At 37.8% G+C, this 18,153-nt stretch overlaps 1 protein-coding gene across 13 annotated transcripts in view; it reads left to right on the forward strand.

Annotated features, from left to right (window-relative positions):
- The window catches only part of MYO16 (myosin XVI), a 602,174-nt gene that overhangs the window by 185,607 nt on the left and 398,414 nt on the right, over nt 1-18,153 (forward strand). For 10 of the 13 annotated variants that reach the window (XM_075129773.1, XM_075129766.1, XM_048854910.2 and 7 more), the window contains one exon: nt 2,343-2,486. The exons of 2 other annotated variants lie outside the window; for them this stretch is intronic. In XM_075129773.1, the coding sequence (XP_074985874.1) occupies nt 2,343-2,486 (144 nt within the window). Of the gene's footprint in view, nt 1-2,342; nt 2,487-18,153 lie in introns of those variants that run through there. One more of the 13 variants, XM_048854997.2, reaches the window with a different exon arrangement.

Genomic DNA, 18,153 nt, shown 5'->3' on the forward strand with positions numbered 1-18,153 from the left:
CTACTATTTCAGTTTGGTTTAGAGAGACATATGTTTCCCATTTTACATATATGGAACACAGCAGCATTATTACACTGGCATATTACAGATACAGTGTAACCTTATTAGACTCAAGACTCTGACTCTGTGTATGGAATTCCAACTACGTTCCCAGCATAATTTTACAATTTTTAGCCATTCCTGTATGCTGTTGTTTTGTATCCTAAACCCACGTTGCCTATAGACCAATGCAGTGCTGCCCATCTTCACCCCATTCATATTGGTTGTTCTTGTGTCTTATATCTCAGAAGACCAGAAGAAAAAGGAGAAGAGAAAAATTAATTCTCTTCTCTGGCCTTGTAATACTGTTGGTGTCTTTACTCACGTGCCCCTCTGTGATTTAGGAGTCAACAACAAAAGTGCTAGGCCAAGATTTTCAGAAGTGATGAGTGTTTTGGAGTTTCCGACGTGAGGCATCTTTGTAAAGTATTGAGCAACTGCCCTCTTAAAATGATACCCCTTTAAGGTGTGTGAAGTTGGACAACCAAAAAAATAAGTATCTCAAAACTGTTAATTAGATCTGAAAATCTGGCCCTCATTAACAGCCCAAAAGCGGTGTGGCTTGTAAGCAAGCTGTCCCACTCACATTTTAAAACCAAAAGAGAACCTTCTCTAAGGATTTTAAGTTACTCTACGTGGCAACTGGAAAACTCTTTTTAACTGCAGTTCTCAGTGAACTGTCGTTTAGGTTTCTTGAGCTTAATGCATCATGCCTCATTACATTCAGTAGGTCTCGTGGGGCCTGTCACTACCTAAGTTAACACACAATTCCAAGAGAAGTGAAAACTTCATGCAGGGAGAAACATGATATACTGTCGAGTATGTAAGCTACTGACTCGGTTTCGTGAATATTGTTAGTTCATTTACAGCCAAGTTCTTATCCCATTGGGGACAATGGCAAAATGCGCATTGATTTCAATGTGACCCAGATTTGACCCTCTTTTAAACACAGTGCCAATACATCTGGGGATCAGTCATGCTACAAACAGATCAGACAACTTTATTTCAAGATTTTTTTAAAAGTAACTTGGCATTTATTTAAAGATTTGCTCACTCAGATCATTTACGTAGCAGTTTTTAAAATTTAACTGGATATAATCTGCTTTATGTAAGGGAAAAGGCTGATCCTGGAGGATTCTTTGCCATTAGCATGAGAAATCTGCTAACTCAAGAACTGAATTAAAAATATATTTACCATAAAATGTCATTCAAAAATTACTTACAATATAAAACTGTTTCATTTCCTTTTTCCTCTGTGTCTTCTCCCCACTATACCAAAAAGTGATCTATTTCTTTAATAAAGACTGTGAAAGATGCTGAATTAAGAGCATTATTCACATTTTACCAGACTGCCATATTAACGTGCTTTAAACCTGCAATTGAGAGTGGGACTTTCAGAAGTACTAAATTTTGACCTAACTCCCATTGACATCAATGGTAGCAGAGTTCAGGCCCTAAGCTTTTTTGAAATTACCACCTGGCTTGTCCATTCTTTTGGGAGGCACAGAATTGTTTCTTTGGTATGCCCAGTCAGTCAACCACCCTCTCTAACAAGAAAGCTAATTACAATTGATTATTTTGTTGCACGAAGTGGACTAAGAATGCCAATTCATTTCACAAAAGCCACTGAACAAACATCAGAGTGCAATAATTATTTTATTTTTGTCACTGCACATCTGGGCTGTTTTCAAACCCTGATGAACTAGAGGCAAAAGACACTGTAGCTCATTGTTTATGCCTGAAGCTGTGCAGTCCCATCTGTAATTTGTTCCATATGAAAATTCTTAGGAAAGATCAGAACCCTGGTTTGTAATGATGTAATTTAATCAAGGGTAAATCTTGTTCTCTGTGTAGCTATGGAAAGCCAAGCCTTCTGTAAATTTGGATCCTACACTAATAGTATGTACTCCCTCCATGTCACAGAGTTTATTTCCATGGATCCATCAGCTCCCTTCAGAAATGGAAGCTTAATCTTCAATATATTATCTGATCACTTTCTATGTTATGTAGGGAATAAACACAAACTGAAAAAAGTTCCAGGGTAGCAGCCGTGTTAGTCTGTATCAGCAAAAAAAACAGGCGTACTTGAGGCACTTAGAGACTAACAAATTTATTTGAGCATAAGCTTTCATGGACTTATGCTCAAATAAATTTCATAGCCCACGGAAGCTTACGCTCAAATAAATTTGTTAGTCTGTAAGGTGCCACAAGTCCTCCTGTTCTTTTTTTGAAAAAAGTTCATTGATAAATTCACTTGTACCTTGAGTTAAGCCCTGTGTGTAATCTTCTCTTCTCTCTTTCAGTGTGCTCGTTATGATAATACCTTTGCTGCAGAAATTCTAATTGACAGAGGAGTAAATGTAAATCATCAGGATGAGGATTTTTGGACATCAGTGCATGTAGCCTGTGCATGTGATAATCCTGATATTGTCCTGCTACTGTTAGTAGTAAGTAAAACAATTCAGTGCATTGTGTTCTTGAAAACGAGACATAGTATGCAAAGGTATGAGATCTGAAATGTTTGTGTGAATGCAACATATAATATAAGTAATCCGATCAGTGAGAAGAATATATCCATACGTCATGGTTTTCTTTCTTTTTTCTTTCTGAGCGCAGCATATTTAGAGAGTCTATCATAAGAAATTTTTCAGGTCTGTAAAGTGACTACAGTGTAAATGTCATGTCAAGGGTTTTTTTTTTGTTTTTGTTTTGTTTTGGTTAGGAGATGATGTATCTGGATAATAGGTCAGTCCCAAATGGGACAAGCAGATAATTTCCTTTCTCTTCTCCCCATTGCTTGCTATTAAAGGCCAAGCGGGCAGATAGATAGTCCTATCAAAATTGTTTCTCAAAAGCAAGAAGTATTCTTGGCATTCAGTTACACTCAGTATTCATGAAGAGATATCTGTGAATGTGATGAAAGTAAGAGCAATTTAATATTGATCTAACCAACTTTGAATCTATGGAAGAAAGAATGTTATGTATAATAAGTGTAACAGACACTACATTCAGCCTATGATAGACGAGCACTTTATTCTTGTTAAGCTTTTTCTATTTCTAAGGCTCCAGACTTTAATCTTGGCAGGTATTGCGTGGATATTGGTCGCTGTTTATTTTACAATGTAGTTTAAAGGGACAATGTCGAAATTGCCCAAAGTGTTATCTAACTTTTTTTTACTTGCTTATATTGATTTATAATATATAGCAAGAAAAAAGTACTATTTTAATGGTCAATTCCTGACCCCAAAGAAGACAAATGTAAAACTCCTGTTGAGTTCTACAGGTCTATAAGTATGTTCACACAAAATCCTGAATTTTATATAATAGGAATGTTTATTTTGACCCTTTTGAAATTCATCCATCCCTTGCTCTAGGCTATTGTGTATTACAAATACCACCAGAAAACTTATTCTAGAGCAGGGTTTCATAAACTGTTAAAAGCTGACTCTCGCTTAGGAAAAATGAAACTAATAGCGCCCACCGTATAACCCCACCATGTGGTGTTAAAGGCCTACTCATCTTAATTCATACATATTTTGGACCACATTGACTAATCTCTCATGCCCTCATCCATCCTTTGAAAATGCAGATATAGATTTTCATAATATTATTGTTCCTCTCCTCTCATATATGCGTTCATAAGCAGTGAAATAGTTAACAGCGTTGCCTTAAATAATTGCCATCAGCATCTGAATTAGCACCTATTGAAATAAATGAGATAGTTTACACCTTTGAATTATTGTTGCAGGCCGTCTGCAAACTGAGGCAGGCATCTCTCTATCAGTTACTCTTGGGGCAATTTTGAAAAATTTCTTAGCATTGTTAACAGCAAGAGAGAGACTCACTTTCTTAATTTAAATCTGAGACACTGAAGAACAATTAAGAGGTCTGTGTCTGCATCCCATAACTAGTGCTTCATGACCCCATCTGGGGGGCATGCCCCACACTACCAGAAACACTACAGAGAATATCACTGTTTTAATGTAGAGAATAAACCAATAGTGAAAATAACCCATGTAACTCCCCGTTAGCTCATCTGCTTACTCAAATCAGAGCCCTTCTTGAAAGGAGGACAGATGAGCTTTGCAGTATTTCTTGACAGTCAGCAGAGTCTAAATCTGTCAGACCAAGGTGGAAAGAGTTCTTGAGTGCAAGAACTATTTTCTCTTAGTGAAAATATCCTGTCATCAGACACTCCCATTTAAATTACGGTACATTAGATTGCGTGACTTTTCTGATCTCAACTGCTTTGGTACCTTCTGAGAAGGGAAGTGGTTTCTTACATAACCAAGACCTAATGTATTTAGAACTTTATAGGTCAAAACCAGCATAATGAATTAGCTCTGAAAAAAATGCAGATTAAGATGTACAGGTATAATGCATTCCATGAGAACAACATGTCTAAGCAAGTAGGGTGTTGATGTTTCCAAATGGTCTTCTGACACACTCCTAATATAGAGTATTCTAGTAATCCAGTTTTTAAGTGACAATGGTATAAATAACTGTATTATGAACAAAATGAACTGCATCTGAACAAAATGATTGTAATATTCTTTAAAGGCTCACATGGAATAATGCACTCCTTGCCTACTACCTGAGCTTCCAGAACTAGCAGGGGATCCAGTTGTAACCCTTCTTCTGCCCGTCAGAGTTGGCAGCAACAAGGGCCGGGTTCAATATCTAGGGGATTCATTCCAATAACACAATGCAAACCGGCTCGAGCCCCCACCCAGTGACCTGGGACAAATATATACCACCCCCGCTGGGTGCCTCCAAGAGGCAATACTTCCCCTCTCGCAAGCACATAGTCTGAGTGTAGCAAAAAGCCTTTTAATAACAGGGAGAAACAATGTGGCATTATGTTGGGGAAACACCACCAACAGGATTCGTAACACAACCCATGAGCAAAAAAAAAAAACACCCCAAGCAAATTGGGGCGTGTCCTTTCCCTTTGGTTCTTGAGTCCAGCAACCCCAAGTCACCCAAAGTCCCAAAAGTCCAATGACCCCAAAGTCTCTGTCCCTGGTCAGGGCAGCTCCAGAGTTCGAAAGTTTATCTGCAGAGCTTTACCTCCCAACCTGGGTGGAGATGGGGGGGGGAAGAGAGGTAAGGGGCACCTTACATGATCTGAAGCTGACTGCCCCACAGCTCCATAGGGGGCCTTCGCTCCGCCAGCCGCCTCACGAACTGCTTTGCTCGGCTCCGCTCCGCTGCTCCACCAGCCGGTCCACGAACTGCTCCGGTCCATGAACTGCTCCGCTCCATGTCCCACAAGCAGCTCCCGCCGTCCAATGAACTGCTCCACCAGCCTGTCCACAAGACACTCCAGCTGTCCCACAAACTGCTCCACAATATATCTTCAGGCTCCTCCACTACTTAACACAATGCTCAGTGATTTCAGCTGTTAGTCAGTTCAGCTCTTTGGTGAATTCAGCTTGTAGTAGAGGAGCCTCAGTGCTGGTGCACCATTAGCCCAAAGTGAGCTCAGCAGCCTGTAACTAGACTCTTAATGGAATCAAAATTAGCTCTGATATGCCTCAGTGGAGAGAGGAGGAAGTGCAATTAGCATATAAGGCCCTCACCCAGGGGCCCATGCCACCAAGTGTTAATACTTGTCCCCAGCCTCTCTCAATTCACAGAGTTTTGGAACCCATGACCCTTGCCTAGCGAGTGCTGCTTAGTTGATGGTGAGTCCCTCCATCATAACAAAAGGCCAAGTACAGTTCCAAGCACAGTTCCCATAATCAGGGTAATAATTTATTCTTCCTGCCCCAATAACAGAGACACTGGGGATCCCACAGCAGCCAAAGTGACCATTTGGGCAGCTATGGCCTCATTCTAGGTGGGGTGGGTGTGCCTATGCAAATGAGATTGGCCCCAAAGTTCTTTTCCACAACTTGCCACACCTCACCACCAGAAGTCAGGGTGGAGCTCATCCTGACACTGCTTACACAGTCAATCATGGGTGACAAAAGTGGGCACACTCCCCTAGGTAGGGAGCTCCAAAAGCTCCTGTACTCCTTTCAGTTGCTTTCACCAAGCCACTGGTGTTATCTCTCTCTGATCTGAGTCTCACCATATCATTTCTTAGAATCTTGGTGAGTCTTAGCCTTTTATAATTTCTGAATTCATTTATGATTGCTGTTTTCCTCAAGCTGTCAATTACATCTGACATCTGATTGTGATTGGTCCCATTAGGTGCAACATGTATTATCAAAAAGAAAAGGAGTACTTGTAGCACCTTAGAGACTAACCAATTTATTTGAGCATGAGCTTTCGTGAGCTACAGCTCACTAGCTCACGAAAGCTCATGCTCAAATAAATTGGTTAGTCTCTAAGGTGCTACAAGTACTCCTTTTCTTTTTGCGAATACAGACTAACACGGCTGTTACTCTGAAACATGTATTATGTATACTATTTTCTGGTTTTGTGTGTTGACTATATTATTATGTTCTTAAACCACAGCTGTCAGATATGATAGAGTGGGAGTTAGCAACTATAAACATTGTCATTACTTTTGCCAAATACGGAGAAATCTCTGGCAGACAGTATTTGCACATTTTGGTCCAAGTTCACTCCACCTTAACCAGTATAGGATAGTACTGTTTGTTGTGTATTCCTTCTTGTTTATTCCTCCTTTAGTTTGAGAAGACCACTACATTGGCTAAAATTGATAAGTTCATGTTGCAGAAGCAATGAGCTGGTTCATGATCTTCAACCATTTATTAACACAAACTTTGACTGTATCTAATGCTTACCCTTTCTCCATAGCCTGTTGTGTTGGACTCTTCAAGTTGAGGTATCATGGCCTAAGACATTGTGAGCACATTGTACTGCCATACAAATAATAGATATGTATTTTCTTTTCTTTATGACTAATTTATAGTATAAGTACGGAAATCTAAGTCACAAACAGTCAAGAGCATCTATTCCCTGATGAAATGGGGTAAAAAAATCCTCAAATATCCTATTCTCAATCTGTTTCATTAGAGAAATTATGTCTTTTTGAAGCAGGGCAATATTTTCCTTATTCAAGCCTGCCATTGCTCCCTGGGTGAGATTTTCAAAAATGCTCAGCATGATATACTCCTAATGACTTCAGTGGAAGCAGAGTTAGGGCAGTGTTCAGCACTTTTGAAAATCTCACCTCTGCACCCTAGGATTTTGCTTAGAACTGCAATAGAATATAATCCCATTATTTCAAACCGGGTCTATAACCAAAGTTCTTTTGTATCCCACATCATCTGTGCTTTGATCCCTATTTATTATAAACCTTGTTTTTCAAAAGCATTTGTACATCTTCTGAAATGTTGCAGCATATGAGGCTCTCCTATGTGTACTATAGTTGAACAAAACAAGAATATTTCTGTAATTATATATACACATATATTGGCAAATTCTGCCCCCTTCCTATGTAGTCAGCACTCCTCAGGGCAGAATTTGGCCCACACTACATAAATCACTTATTTTTCTCCCAGGATTGGGAATAATAAATATAATCTTGTGGAGGGAAATTGTTAGATGAGCAATAGTTTCTGAACAGTGACATAAATAATACATTTAGTAACATTTCATCCAAGTGAAAATGGAAGTAGAAATTGTAGGGAAGCTTTTATTTCACATCCCCAAACCATGTTTGTGTGAGCTTCTAATATTAATAATTACATTACCTTGAGGTTGGAGTGTTTCAAGGTCCGTGTCTAATGTGTAGTGTGGGACTGGATAATGTCCATATCAGCTGCTGGCAACTTCTGTTATTCCACAAATTTACTATGCAGTTAAAAGAGTAAATAACACTTCATAAAACCTCATGAATTCCTTCATTTTGTTTTATTTTTTAAAATTCCTTTTTAATTTATTTGAATAAGAAAACAATTGCAACGTTTTCTCTCTTAAAGATTGAATATGCAGGACGTCTACAAGCAATAAATTAAAAGAAAATAGCCCAATCCCTCCCCACCATGGGCCAAATCCTGAAATTTTATCTTGTGCAAAAATGTAATATAGGTCAATGGGAAACTTGTCCAAGTAAGCACAATGGGGCTTCATTCTTGATTGGTTCCTATGGTCCATAATAAACATGATTAATAATGTATTAGAATGATACACAGCAGCAGTCAGTTATGTAGGGGTTTTTTTGTTTATAGGCACATGAAAATAGTTATGTATTGCAGAAACCAATTTCTTTCTAATACTTTCTTTTTCTGACATTACTAGAAAAACAAGGAATTTATTCACTATCTGTCATCTGAGTGAATGTTGCTTTTGCTCAGCTGGGTTGTATTATTTGGAATTGATGGACAAAATTCAGTTTTGGTTTAGGTGTTTAAGATTCTGTTTGCTTTAAAGGAGTTGTTCTGGGGCTGTATTTGATCCAATATCTTTTAAAAAAGAATTTGGGAAAACTGAGCTGCTTGTGAGTATATAAGACAGAGTTCTGCTTGAAACATCCTGCATTAGGTTTACAGGAGCAGATCTGCAATGTTAAACAAGTTGTCTGAGTTGTGGAACACCAAACAACACTGCAGTTCATTTGGGCATTTTTGAAGTGCCCCCTGAATGAACAGGTATACTTCCAATGTTGTTGACCTCCTGCTCTGAAGATTTCTTGCTTCTGCCATGAGAACAGACCACCATCTCACTTATGAGTAATGGAGAGTTGAAAAGCAAATGGAAGGAATGGTGTAAAGAGAATGTCAAGTACCTTTTAGGCTTCCATGAGACTGGAATATGATTTATCCTCCAAAGAGAAGACTTTAATGTATTATTACTTGCTGCACGGTCTCTCAGTTTAAAGGATATTTTTCACAGAACTCTGATACTACCTATATGTAGAAATTAACCAAAAAAAAAAAAAAATGGGCATGACATTTGTGTTTGCATAAGCCCATGACCAGATTTGGCATTTTCTCTTATAAAATAGTTTTACAGACAGTTGGCCAAATAAATCCCTGGCATGAGTGAGTGAACTCTCTTTGCAGATTGTTCTCAATGTAATCAATAAGAAAAGGAGGACTTGTGGCTCCTTAGAGACTAACAAATTTATTTGAGCATAAGCTTTCGTGAGCTACAGCTCACTTCATTGGATGCATTCATTTCCACTGAATGCACACTAGGATGTTTTGACACTTTAACTATACTGGTATAGTTAAAGTGGGGGGAAAAAATCCCCCCCTCTCAACAACATAGTTATATTGTTAAAACTTTTACATTTTAAACTTTTACATTGAGGCTCACCATTTTTTCACCACTCTGGTACGGTAAAGGGACCATAAAGTATTAATTTGAAATTATATTTACACCCATTTTTAGATCTTCTTAACAGCTGGAGTGATGAAAATGAGCATTAGTTTTAAATGATAATAAGGCCCACAGACTATAAATATTGGAATCATGTAGCCCATTATTAAAATCCAGCTATCCTCTGCAGTGAAACTCTACAATTTCACAAGAGGAACATTACACAAATGGTTAAAACAGTAAGTAAATTGTACCATATCTCATTGAAACTACAGAAGAAATTTAGCTACGCAGAATGTGATTATTCAAGTTGAAATTTGGTGAGCACTTTGAGCTTAAGAGTTCCATTCTTACAAAAAAGTATTATGGGACATTTAATGATCATAAATGGTCCTGTCATATATCTCATCTGAAAGGCAGCATCTCCAGAAGCACATTATTCTGAGCACTGTGCTGGAAGAGTGATGCAGTACTGATTAAGAAGGGAGAATGTTGTCTCCTGAATCACATTTCCTTCATCCACAGTACCGTTTCCTTCATCCTCTAAGTGTGTCATGGATATCTCTTACAAAACCTACTCTGATTTTGCTTAGCTTGTGAGATCTGACAGGTTTATACTCCTGTTTAGGTAAGGAAAGCTGAAAATATATACTTTTAAACCACTTCCACATTGGCAAACACCATAATAATGTATGGTATTTAACAGGCCAGATTCGGTTGCAGTGATAATATTGGTTGAGCATTTTAAACCTGACTATATATTTGATTTGTGGTATTTTGTTCCTACGTTTCTCGTTAATGAACATTTGCCTGTCAATTCCCCATCTATTTGGAAATAGCATTTTATATTATGTACAGTAGGCCAAATTCTGCAACCCATGTATGCAACTCTTTTGACTTCAGTGTGACTGAGAGCACCATTTGGACAGTGGCATTATAATGGATCTGACTAAAAGCACCAAAATAGGATGAATCCTGGCAAACAATGATCAGTGATCACAATATTATTTGCTTTAGGATTAAATGAAAGATAAAAAATGGAAATAAGAAGAAAACACTGAGTTCTTCAGCACATACTTTGTACTTTCATGGGCTACAAAACTTGCTGCAGTATAAAATTTATATGAAAAGCTGCAGGACATATGATGTGATCATAGGGATGTGTGGATGTAATTATTCTACATGTGTTTCATAATTATACAGAAGTAATGTATTGCAGAAGTTGAGAATTCTCATTATTTGTGTAATATATTGAATGAAATCACATAGAATACCAGCCAGATATACAATGATTGTGTATAAGTTTCTATGTTATAGTATCAGGGATTAAAAGGTGCATGGTGATTATAAAAAATGAGGAGCTTGTTAGAAATATCAACCCTAAGAAAAATATTAGCAAATAATATTAAAAGAAATAACCTCATAACAAGTAGTAGTATGAAATCAAGAGAAAATAATATAATTAAAAAATAAACATTTTTCAAACATAAGAAAGTTAAAGGACAGGAGACAGTAGGGCCATTGAAGGTCAAGAATAGGAAGTAATTAATGGTAACCTGAGAGTGATATTTAGAGGTTGAGTTAATTCTTTGCGTCAGCAGTATTTGTGAGAGAAGCTGAGAAAACAGTAGTCCATTAATTGGATAGGCAGTCTTCTCATAATAGGTATGAGAAGGGAGGCATAAGTGTGAAATACTAAACATTGTTCAGTTGTGCCAGTGGAGAAAGTGGACAACAACACTGACAGAGTGGACAACAATTACAAAGGAAAATTGGGGGACACCAATCTATCTTTTAGTAAAGTTTGCTTTTAATTCTGTTTTATGAAAAGCATAACTTAAGTTATTGTATCCTACTCCTGGTGGTGCTCACATTGTGCCAGAGATTAGACTACTGAGTAATATGAATATTAGGTGATCCAGTAGTTAAGACACTAGCCTGTGACTTAGGAGCTGTTGGTTCAGTTCCCTGCTCTGCCATGAACTTCCTATGTGGGGGATTGTTCAATTAATTTAGTATCCCTGTGCCTTAGCTCTACATCTGTAAGACAGGAGGGTATAGTATGTCTTACTTCTCAAGGGTGTTCTAAGGAAAAATACATTAAATATTGTTATGTACTCAGATGTTAAGGTAGTTGCATATAAATATCTTATATAGACAAACATGTGAAGACTTCTAATGCTTGAAGACTTCTAAACCCATTCCCCTTTGTATTTACCAATTTCCCTCACACCAAGAATATGGCACTAAACATTTCATTTGGATAGAAGAATATTGTGTCTTGACAGTTTAGGATATGAGTATTAAGTAGGTCACACATGTGGAAAGAGCCTCAGGCAAGGTATAAAGTTCCTGGGAACTGAATTTCTCCACTGATGTCAGAAAGGGGAAATCTCTGTGAAGAAGGAATGCTATGCCCTTACTTTTTGTATTGGAGAATTCTGACAAGAACCTAGCCAGTCTTTCTTCTGTTAGCTTCTCATAGATCTCATTTGCATGATGAGTCTCTTGCAGCAATTTGTGGATCCATCTAGTTTTGAAGAGACCTAGAGGCTCTGGATTTTATTATTTATGTTTTTACTGAAAATAAAGCCTTTTTAAAGCAAGCTTTGCAACTAAACTGTTCAAGGGATTTTCAATTTTGATGAAAAACTGGGTGACAACTTTCACGAAAATGTTGTTTTTGTTTTTCAATCTGCTCTCTGTATAGGCATTCCTTTATCCCTCCATCACCAAAATGCTGCCACCTCAGAGAAAAATGCAACAGTCATTTTAAAACTTATTACAAATACTGTATACAATAGTATAAGAACAGGAAAGGAAGAAGAATATTTCTTTCGTTAAGTCAAAGGGCAATTTATGTTGGTGGAATGTATATATTACTCATATTGGAATTATGCCAGAACACAAGGGTAAAGGCCCATATTTAAGGGGGAAATGTCAAAGAATTCTTTGTGACCACAAGTTGTCAATGTAGTGTATTGTGACACTACAATTAAGTGCTGTGAATCTGTGTTACCACCTTACTCTTATGACTCAGAGGCAAACCTGTAGCCCAGCAGTTTGTTCTTTTGAAGGTACATATTAAACCTGTGACTCAAAGTAAATAATACTCTGCGTGCATTGGATAGTTCCTAACATATTGTATTTTGACAAGAATGGTTTAATTGCTGAGTTCACCTGCTAATGGACCTTTTAAAACTTTAGAAACCACACCAGTTTTACATAAAGATGGAGAAGATGGGTGAAAGTTTTCAAATTCCACGTAATAGCAATAGGAGTAATCCACCAAAAAACAAAAGTGGGATGTTCTGTTACATCTGGTTGGTTTTAACATTGTGGATACCATTGAAAACATAGAATAATAAAACTAATGGTGAGTATGGTAAAATTATGGGTAAATAGTTCTTTTAGCCACAAAAGTATGTTGTATTTGAAAGGCAAATCTTTGGAGAAATAATCCACAATGAGGGAATGGGAGTATGTGTCTTAGTCTCTTTACTCAAAAGAAATGAAACGCCTTTCTTTCAATGCCCACTTTGTCCTAGGAGTGCCACAGATTTTGAAATTCTTCAATACTTTGGCTTGAATTCTCATTTACATAAAGGTCCCTTCATACCGCTCTGGTAATGTAACAGCCTTAAAATGAGTGTAAATTACAGTTGTTACCCACTTTTAGGCCCCTCTACATTGCCAAAGTATCTGAGAAATGGTGATTTTTTTTAAATGGCCACAATTGTAAAAAGTTATTACATGTAAGCAGCATTGTAAAAGGAAAGACCAGGACTAATAACATCTCATTGATATATTTTGTAAAAAGTCAAGGAAGTGTCCTAAATTTTTCAGAACCCTTTGATAAGATACTTGCAGGGCCTCTCAGTTTTGCCTAAGTACTGCATTTTTATAGCTTGGTGTGTCAGAGATGCTTGTTATTAAAGGTGTATGAAGGATTTAACAATTAGAAATAATGATCAAGATGCTTTTCAATACTGGATTGGCAGAAGGGCTTATTAATGTGGAAGATGTCAAGTGGAGGAAGGATGAAGAAAAGATTTTTGGCCTCTGATAAGTGGTTGGCCTCTGCAGTTCATTTGAAGTTACAGTGGGCAGTAAGGTGAGTGAGATCCTCAGTGTTAGAAATGCTGAGGTCCTGAACCAGTGGGACCAAAAAGGAGGGGCCTTGTGCATCCATATACTGGTATTTAGTTACCTTGTCTTATAAACATTATCATAAGAAATGAATGCTTATTCTGTGCTGTAGGCACTCCTGAAAATTTCTTAAATCTGCAAGCATAGATTGTACTGCTTCTCTGTCCCCCCCTCTTACCCCCTCCAACCATTAATCAAGATTATACATAGCAATTACCAATAACTCAGCAGCAATAAATAAACAAAAAACCCACCATGCTTAAGGTTTTTAAGATCCCTCATCATTGCCTTCCCATCCACTCATTGTAAAAGGAAAGACCAGGACAAATAACTAGCAATGGGGAAATGATATCCAAAGCTGAGGGGCCCTCACAGAGAATATCTTTGCAGCTTCCCCCTCTCCCTGATTCAAGTATGGGGAGAGAGATGGTCTTTCAGATAAGTGTGTCCCAGGCCATTTACAAGGGGCTATGATCTTGGATTCTTGGAAGAGAGAAGGCAAATGAATATGTTCAATCCTTGAGGGGGCCATTTAGGGATCTGGGGCAAAAATTGGGGATTGGTCCTGCTTCAAGCAGGGGGTTGGACTAGATGACCTCCTGAGGTCCCTTCCAACCCTAACCTTCTATGATTCTATGCATGAATTTTTGAACTCATGAGTGACTGACTAGAGGAAAACACAGCAGTGACATAATTTATCAAAAATTCAAGGGCAGCTTGTCATGATGCGCAGCCCTAAAGATTGGTGTGTAAAGGCAGTGAGAAGAAAACTGCTTCAGCAAAAAACTGGCTTATGGATTGAAAGTAGATGGTTTTGGTAAAGGGTAACAGTACAGGGTTAATGGAGATAATAAAGAAGGTGACAGAAGGGTCATTAAAAAGCTCACGTGTTTACGTGTACCTCTGCACTTTCTTCAGTTAAAATAACAGGAGGGGAGAAACGTATAGTGGAACGGAAGTCCTAAATTTAGAATAATTGGTGTAGACTTCATCTCTGAGAATGAGGAGCTAATTTAATTTAGTGGACAACAATGTAAACTAATGAGACTGGGATACGAAATGAAGCATAGGCATTAAAGACTCAAATTGAAGAACAATGGAGATCTGCGAGAAAGGTTTTTTCGGGGGGTGGATAATGAATTTCTTGGGAATGGAAGTTGTTGGTAACTCTGAAATGTTCGTAACTCTGAACAAAACGTTATGGTTGTTGTTTCAAAAGTTTACAACTTAACATTAAGTTAATACAGCTTTGAAAATTTACTGTGCAGAAGAAAAATGCTGCTTTTAATAATCGTACATAATCATAATGTTTAAATGAACAAGCACAAAAACAGTTTCCTTATCTAGTCAAATCTTTTTTAAAATTTCCCTTTTTTTTAGTAGTTTATGTTTAACACAGTACTGTACAGTATTTGCTGCTGCTACTTTTTTGTGTGTGTGTGTGTGCGCTTCTGCCTGTTTGCATACTTCTGGTTCCAAATGAGGTGTGTGGTTGACCAGTTAGTTCATAACTCTGGTGTTCGTAACTCTGAGTTTGGACTGTATTTGTAGTACTTACATTGTTAGGTTAAGACACAACAAAAATAACTGCTGACACCAGTTTCACATCTTTCCCTGAAGCATTGTCTGTGGGTTTTTTTGTAGAGTACTTAATCTGGAGGCAACTTGATAATATTCAGAACTGTTTTCTTGACCCAGGAGCCACAGTATGCAAATTTTGCACCTATTCTATTGAATGATTTGGTGGCATGGAACTATTACACTTTTAATCAGCAGCACTGTGTTCAGGTTTAAAAATGGAATGTGGCAACTCATGGAAAAAAGAAAAGGACTAGCCTATGAATAGTTCAAGATGGATTTATTTTCAGAAAAGGTGTTTAAAAGACAGAACTGTTGAGAGAATGAGCAATAAAGCGTTAGGTTCAGGAGAGAAAGCAGACAATGATAAACAGGTTCAGCAGAGGAAGGAGACAATGATAAAAGAGGAAACTAAACATACTTTGGAGATGGGAATTAACTAGTATATGTCCACCAATCATATGATGATAAGATTGCAATATATGAGCAGATTTGATAAAACCCATGAAAACAGCAAATTAACCTATTAAAATGCATAATTAGGGAGAAAGGCCTTGAGAGGCCACGTGGTATTCTTACGTCCCTTAAGTATTTGTGTTCTATTTCTTCGTATAAAATACTTTGTTGCCCTTTTGAAATAGAAAAAAAGTGCAGAAGTTTATATGCCTATATATTAGTTGACTAATTCTTTTTTTCATGCAAATGAACTTGTAATCATATCACTGATATGATATGCATACTGATTGAGTGCTATATATTACAGGATCATATCAAATTTGATCAATAAGAAAATAATATATGATCATTTTTCTATAGCAGGATTAGGATATTGTGGTTACAGAAATATGCCATTGCATTCTGTGGCTAGAAAATCTTTTTAGTGTACTGTACTTCATGCATTACCCAGATACAGTAACTTCATAGTTTGAGTCTACTTGGATGGGCTAGTTCTCTAGTTACACTATGTTGTTCTGGAATCCAGTTTCCTTTTGAGTTAAGATGGCATTCTAAGCTTTCTAAGTACAGTGGTATTTCACACAATGACTTGTTTGTAGAGAAAAATAGATTTAATTACCATCCATCAGGAGAGTGTTACTCAGGCTGCATATTAACCTGCTGTACAGCACATAGCTTGAAGTCTTGGAATATCTCAAGGTTATTAATCACCCCTGTGAATTTAACACATTGCAAAAATGCAAATTAGTTGACTTAGTGCTTTGGAACTATTAGCTGCTTGCAGAAGCATAATGCACTTATATTCACAGCTTCTAGATACTGTATACAATAGTCACTTGTTACATACCATTTAACGTCTCAGCATTTCCCACATGCAGGGAGAGAGCATACATCCTTTTTTTTTAATGTACATCATCCACATGTATCTGTTCATTTAGTTTTTGTCACCTACACACCAGTATCAAAGTGGCAATATCCAGTCACATACATGAAACTAAGTCATTTATCCCCATGTGTCATTTGGCACCTCCCCTCTTTATAAAACAAAAGTAATTCTATGAGGAATCAGTGAGAAGCAGAATATGCACTGGAGATGTGCAACCAGTGCATTTTAGCTGCTTAGCAACTGGAGTTTGAGGCAGAAGCATTGCTTCCTAATCTTCCTGCCTACCCACACCAATTTCAGCAACTTGAGGGGGAATGGGAAGAAGTCCAGGTTGCTAAACAGTTGTTCAGATTTTGCTACAACTCATTTATTCACCCAGTTAGGTTGTTCATTTGACCCTACGAGCTAGAAACTGCTCAGGAGCAGCTTTTCCTCTTTAGAGCTGTGTCTGGCTACCTTCTTAATCACCCTGCCTGACTCACTCCTGCTAGGGGAAGAAGAAATTTATCATAATCAATTCAATGATGATATCCCTTTACATTGTTTGGAGTCCAAAATATGAAAGCCACGAAGAAAGAATGTAGTTAAGAACTAGGATATATCACATTAGACCAGACTTATTGTCCCTCATCTCTGGCAATAACCAATAGCTGATCTTCAGAGGAAGTTTTCCACCCTCACTTTTCTGGCAATAATGCATCTAATTAATTTTGCAGTGCTATACATGAGTGGCATTCCTTTTTGACCCCTGCAGGTGATCATTTTATGCCCTACAAGAGGAATTGGCAACCTTTGGCACGCGGACCATCAGGGAAATCTGCTGGCAGGCCGGGATGGTTTGTTTACCTGCAGCGTCCGCAGGTTCGGCCGATTGCAGCTCCCACTGGCCACGGTTCGCTGTCCCAGGCTAATGGGGGTTGCGGGAAGTGGCGCAGGCCGAGGTATGTGCTGCCGCCACTTCCCGCAGCCTCCATTAGCCTGGAATGGTGAACCGCGGCCAGTGGGAGCTGCGATCAGCCGAACCTATGGATGCTGCAGGTAAACAAACTGTCCCGGCCTGCCAGCGGATTTCCTTGACGGGCTGTGTGCCAAAGGTTGCCAATCCCTGCCCTACAACATGAGTTCTGATTGATCTTAGTTTGCATACTTACAAACATAAACAATGGTCAAAAAATAACCCACCCTGGTTTTAAATCTAACTAATGTATTTAGTTCAATGACTTTTTGTGGCAATAAATTCAACAGACAGACTACACTATATGAAGCAAAATGTTATGCCTGTGTGAAATAGAAGTACCTTTTTGGTTCTAAAATTAGCAGGCATTAACTTCATCAACTGACCTTTTGTTCTCATATTATGAGACAAAGACTGATCACTTTGTACTGTATCTGTCATAATTTTGAATCATTAAAATGAAATTAAATTTGAAAAAAATGTGTGCTTCTGAACTGTTATCAGAGGAGTTCAGTGTTGGAATTGTTTGGTTTTTCTATAAAACTTGCAGATTAAATCCCATGTGCACGAGCAGATGGGGAAATACTAGAATTTAGTTTCAGTCCCCAATGGTCCTTTGAAGGTCCCCTTGTAATTATTCTCCTTTCCTTGCCAAATAATTCTAGAGTTTACAATCTCTTGTCATACACGCATCCTGTTAAACTTCAGCCATATTTATCGCCCTTTTCCTGACCTTTTAAATTTCTGCTGTTATATTTTAAGGATACGTGAATAAAACTGAATGCAGCTCCCAAAGATGGTACTGTTTAATGTAATGTCATAATAATGTTTTATTAACTGTTTTTCTATG

The sequence above is a fragment of the Caretta caretta genome, chromosome 1, assembly GCF_965140235.1.
Source record: "Caretta caretta isolate rCarCar2 chromosome 1, rCarCar1.hap1, whole genome shotgun sequence".
In the NCBI taxonomy this organism is placed as follows: domain Eukaryota; kingdom Metazoa; phylum Chordata; order Testudines; family Cheloniidae; genus Caretta; species Caretta caretta.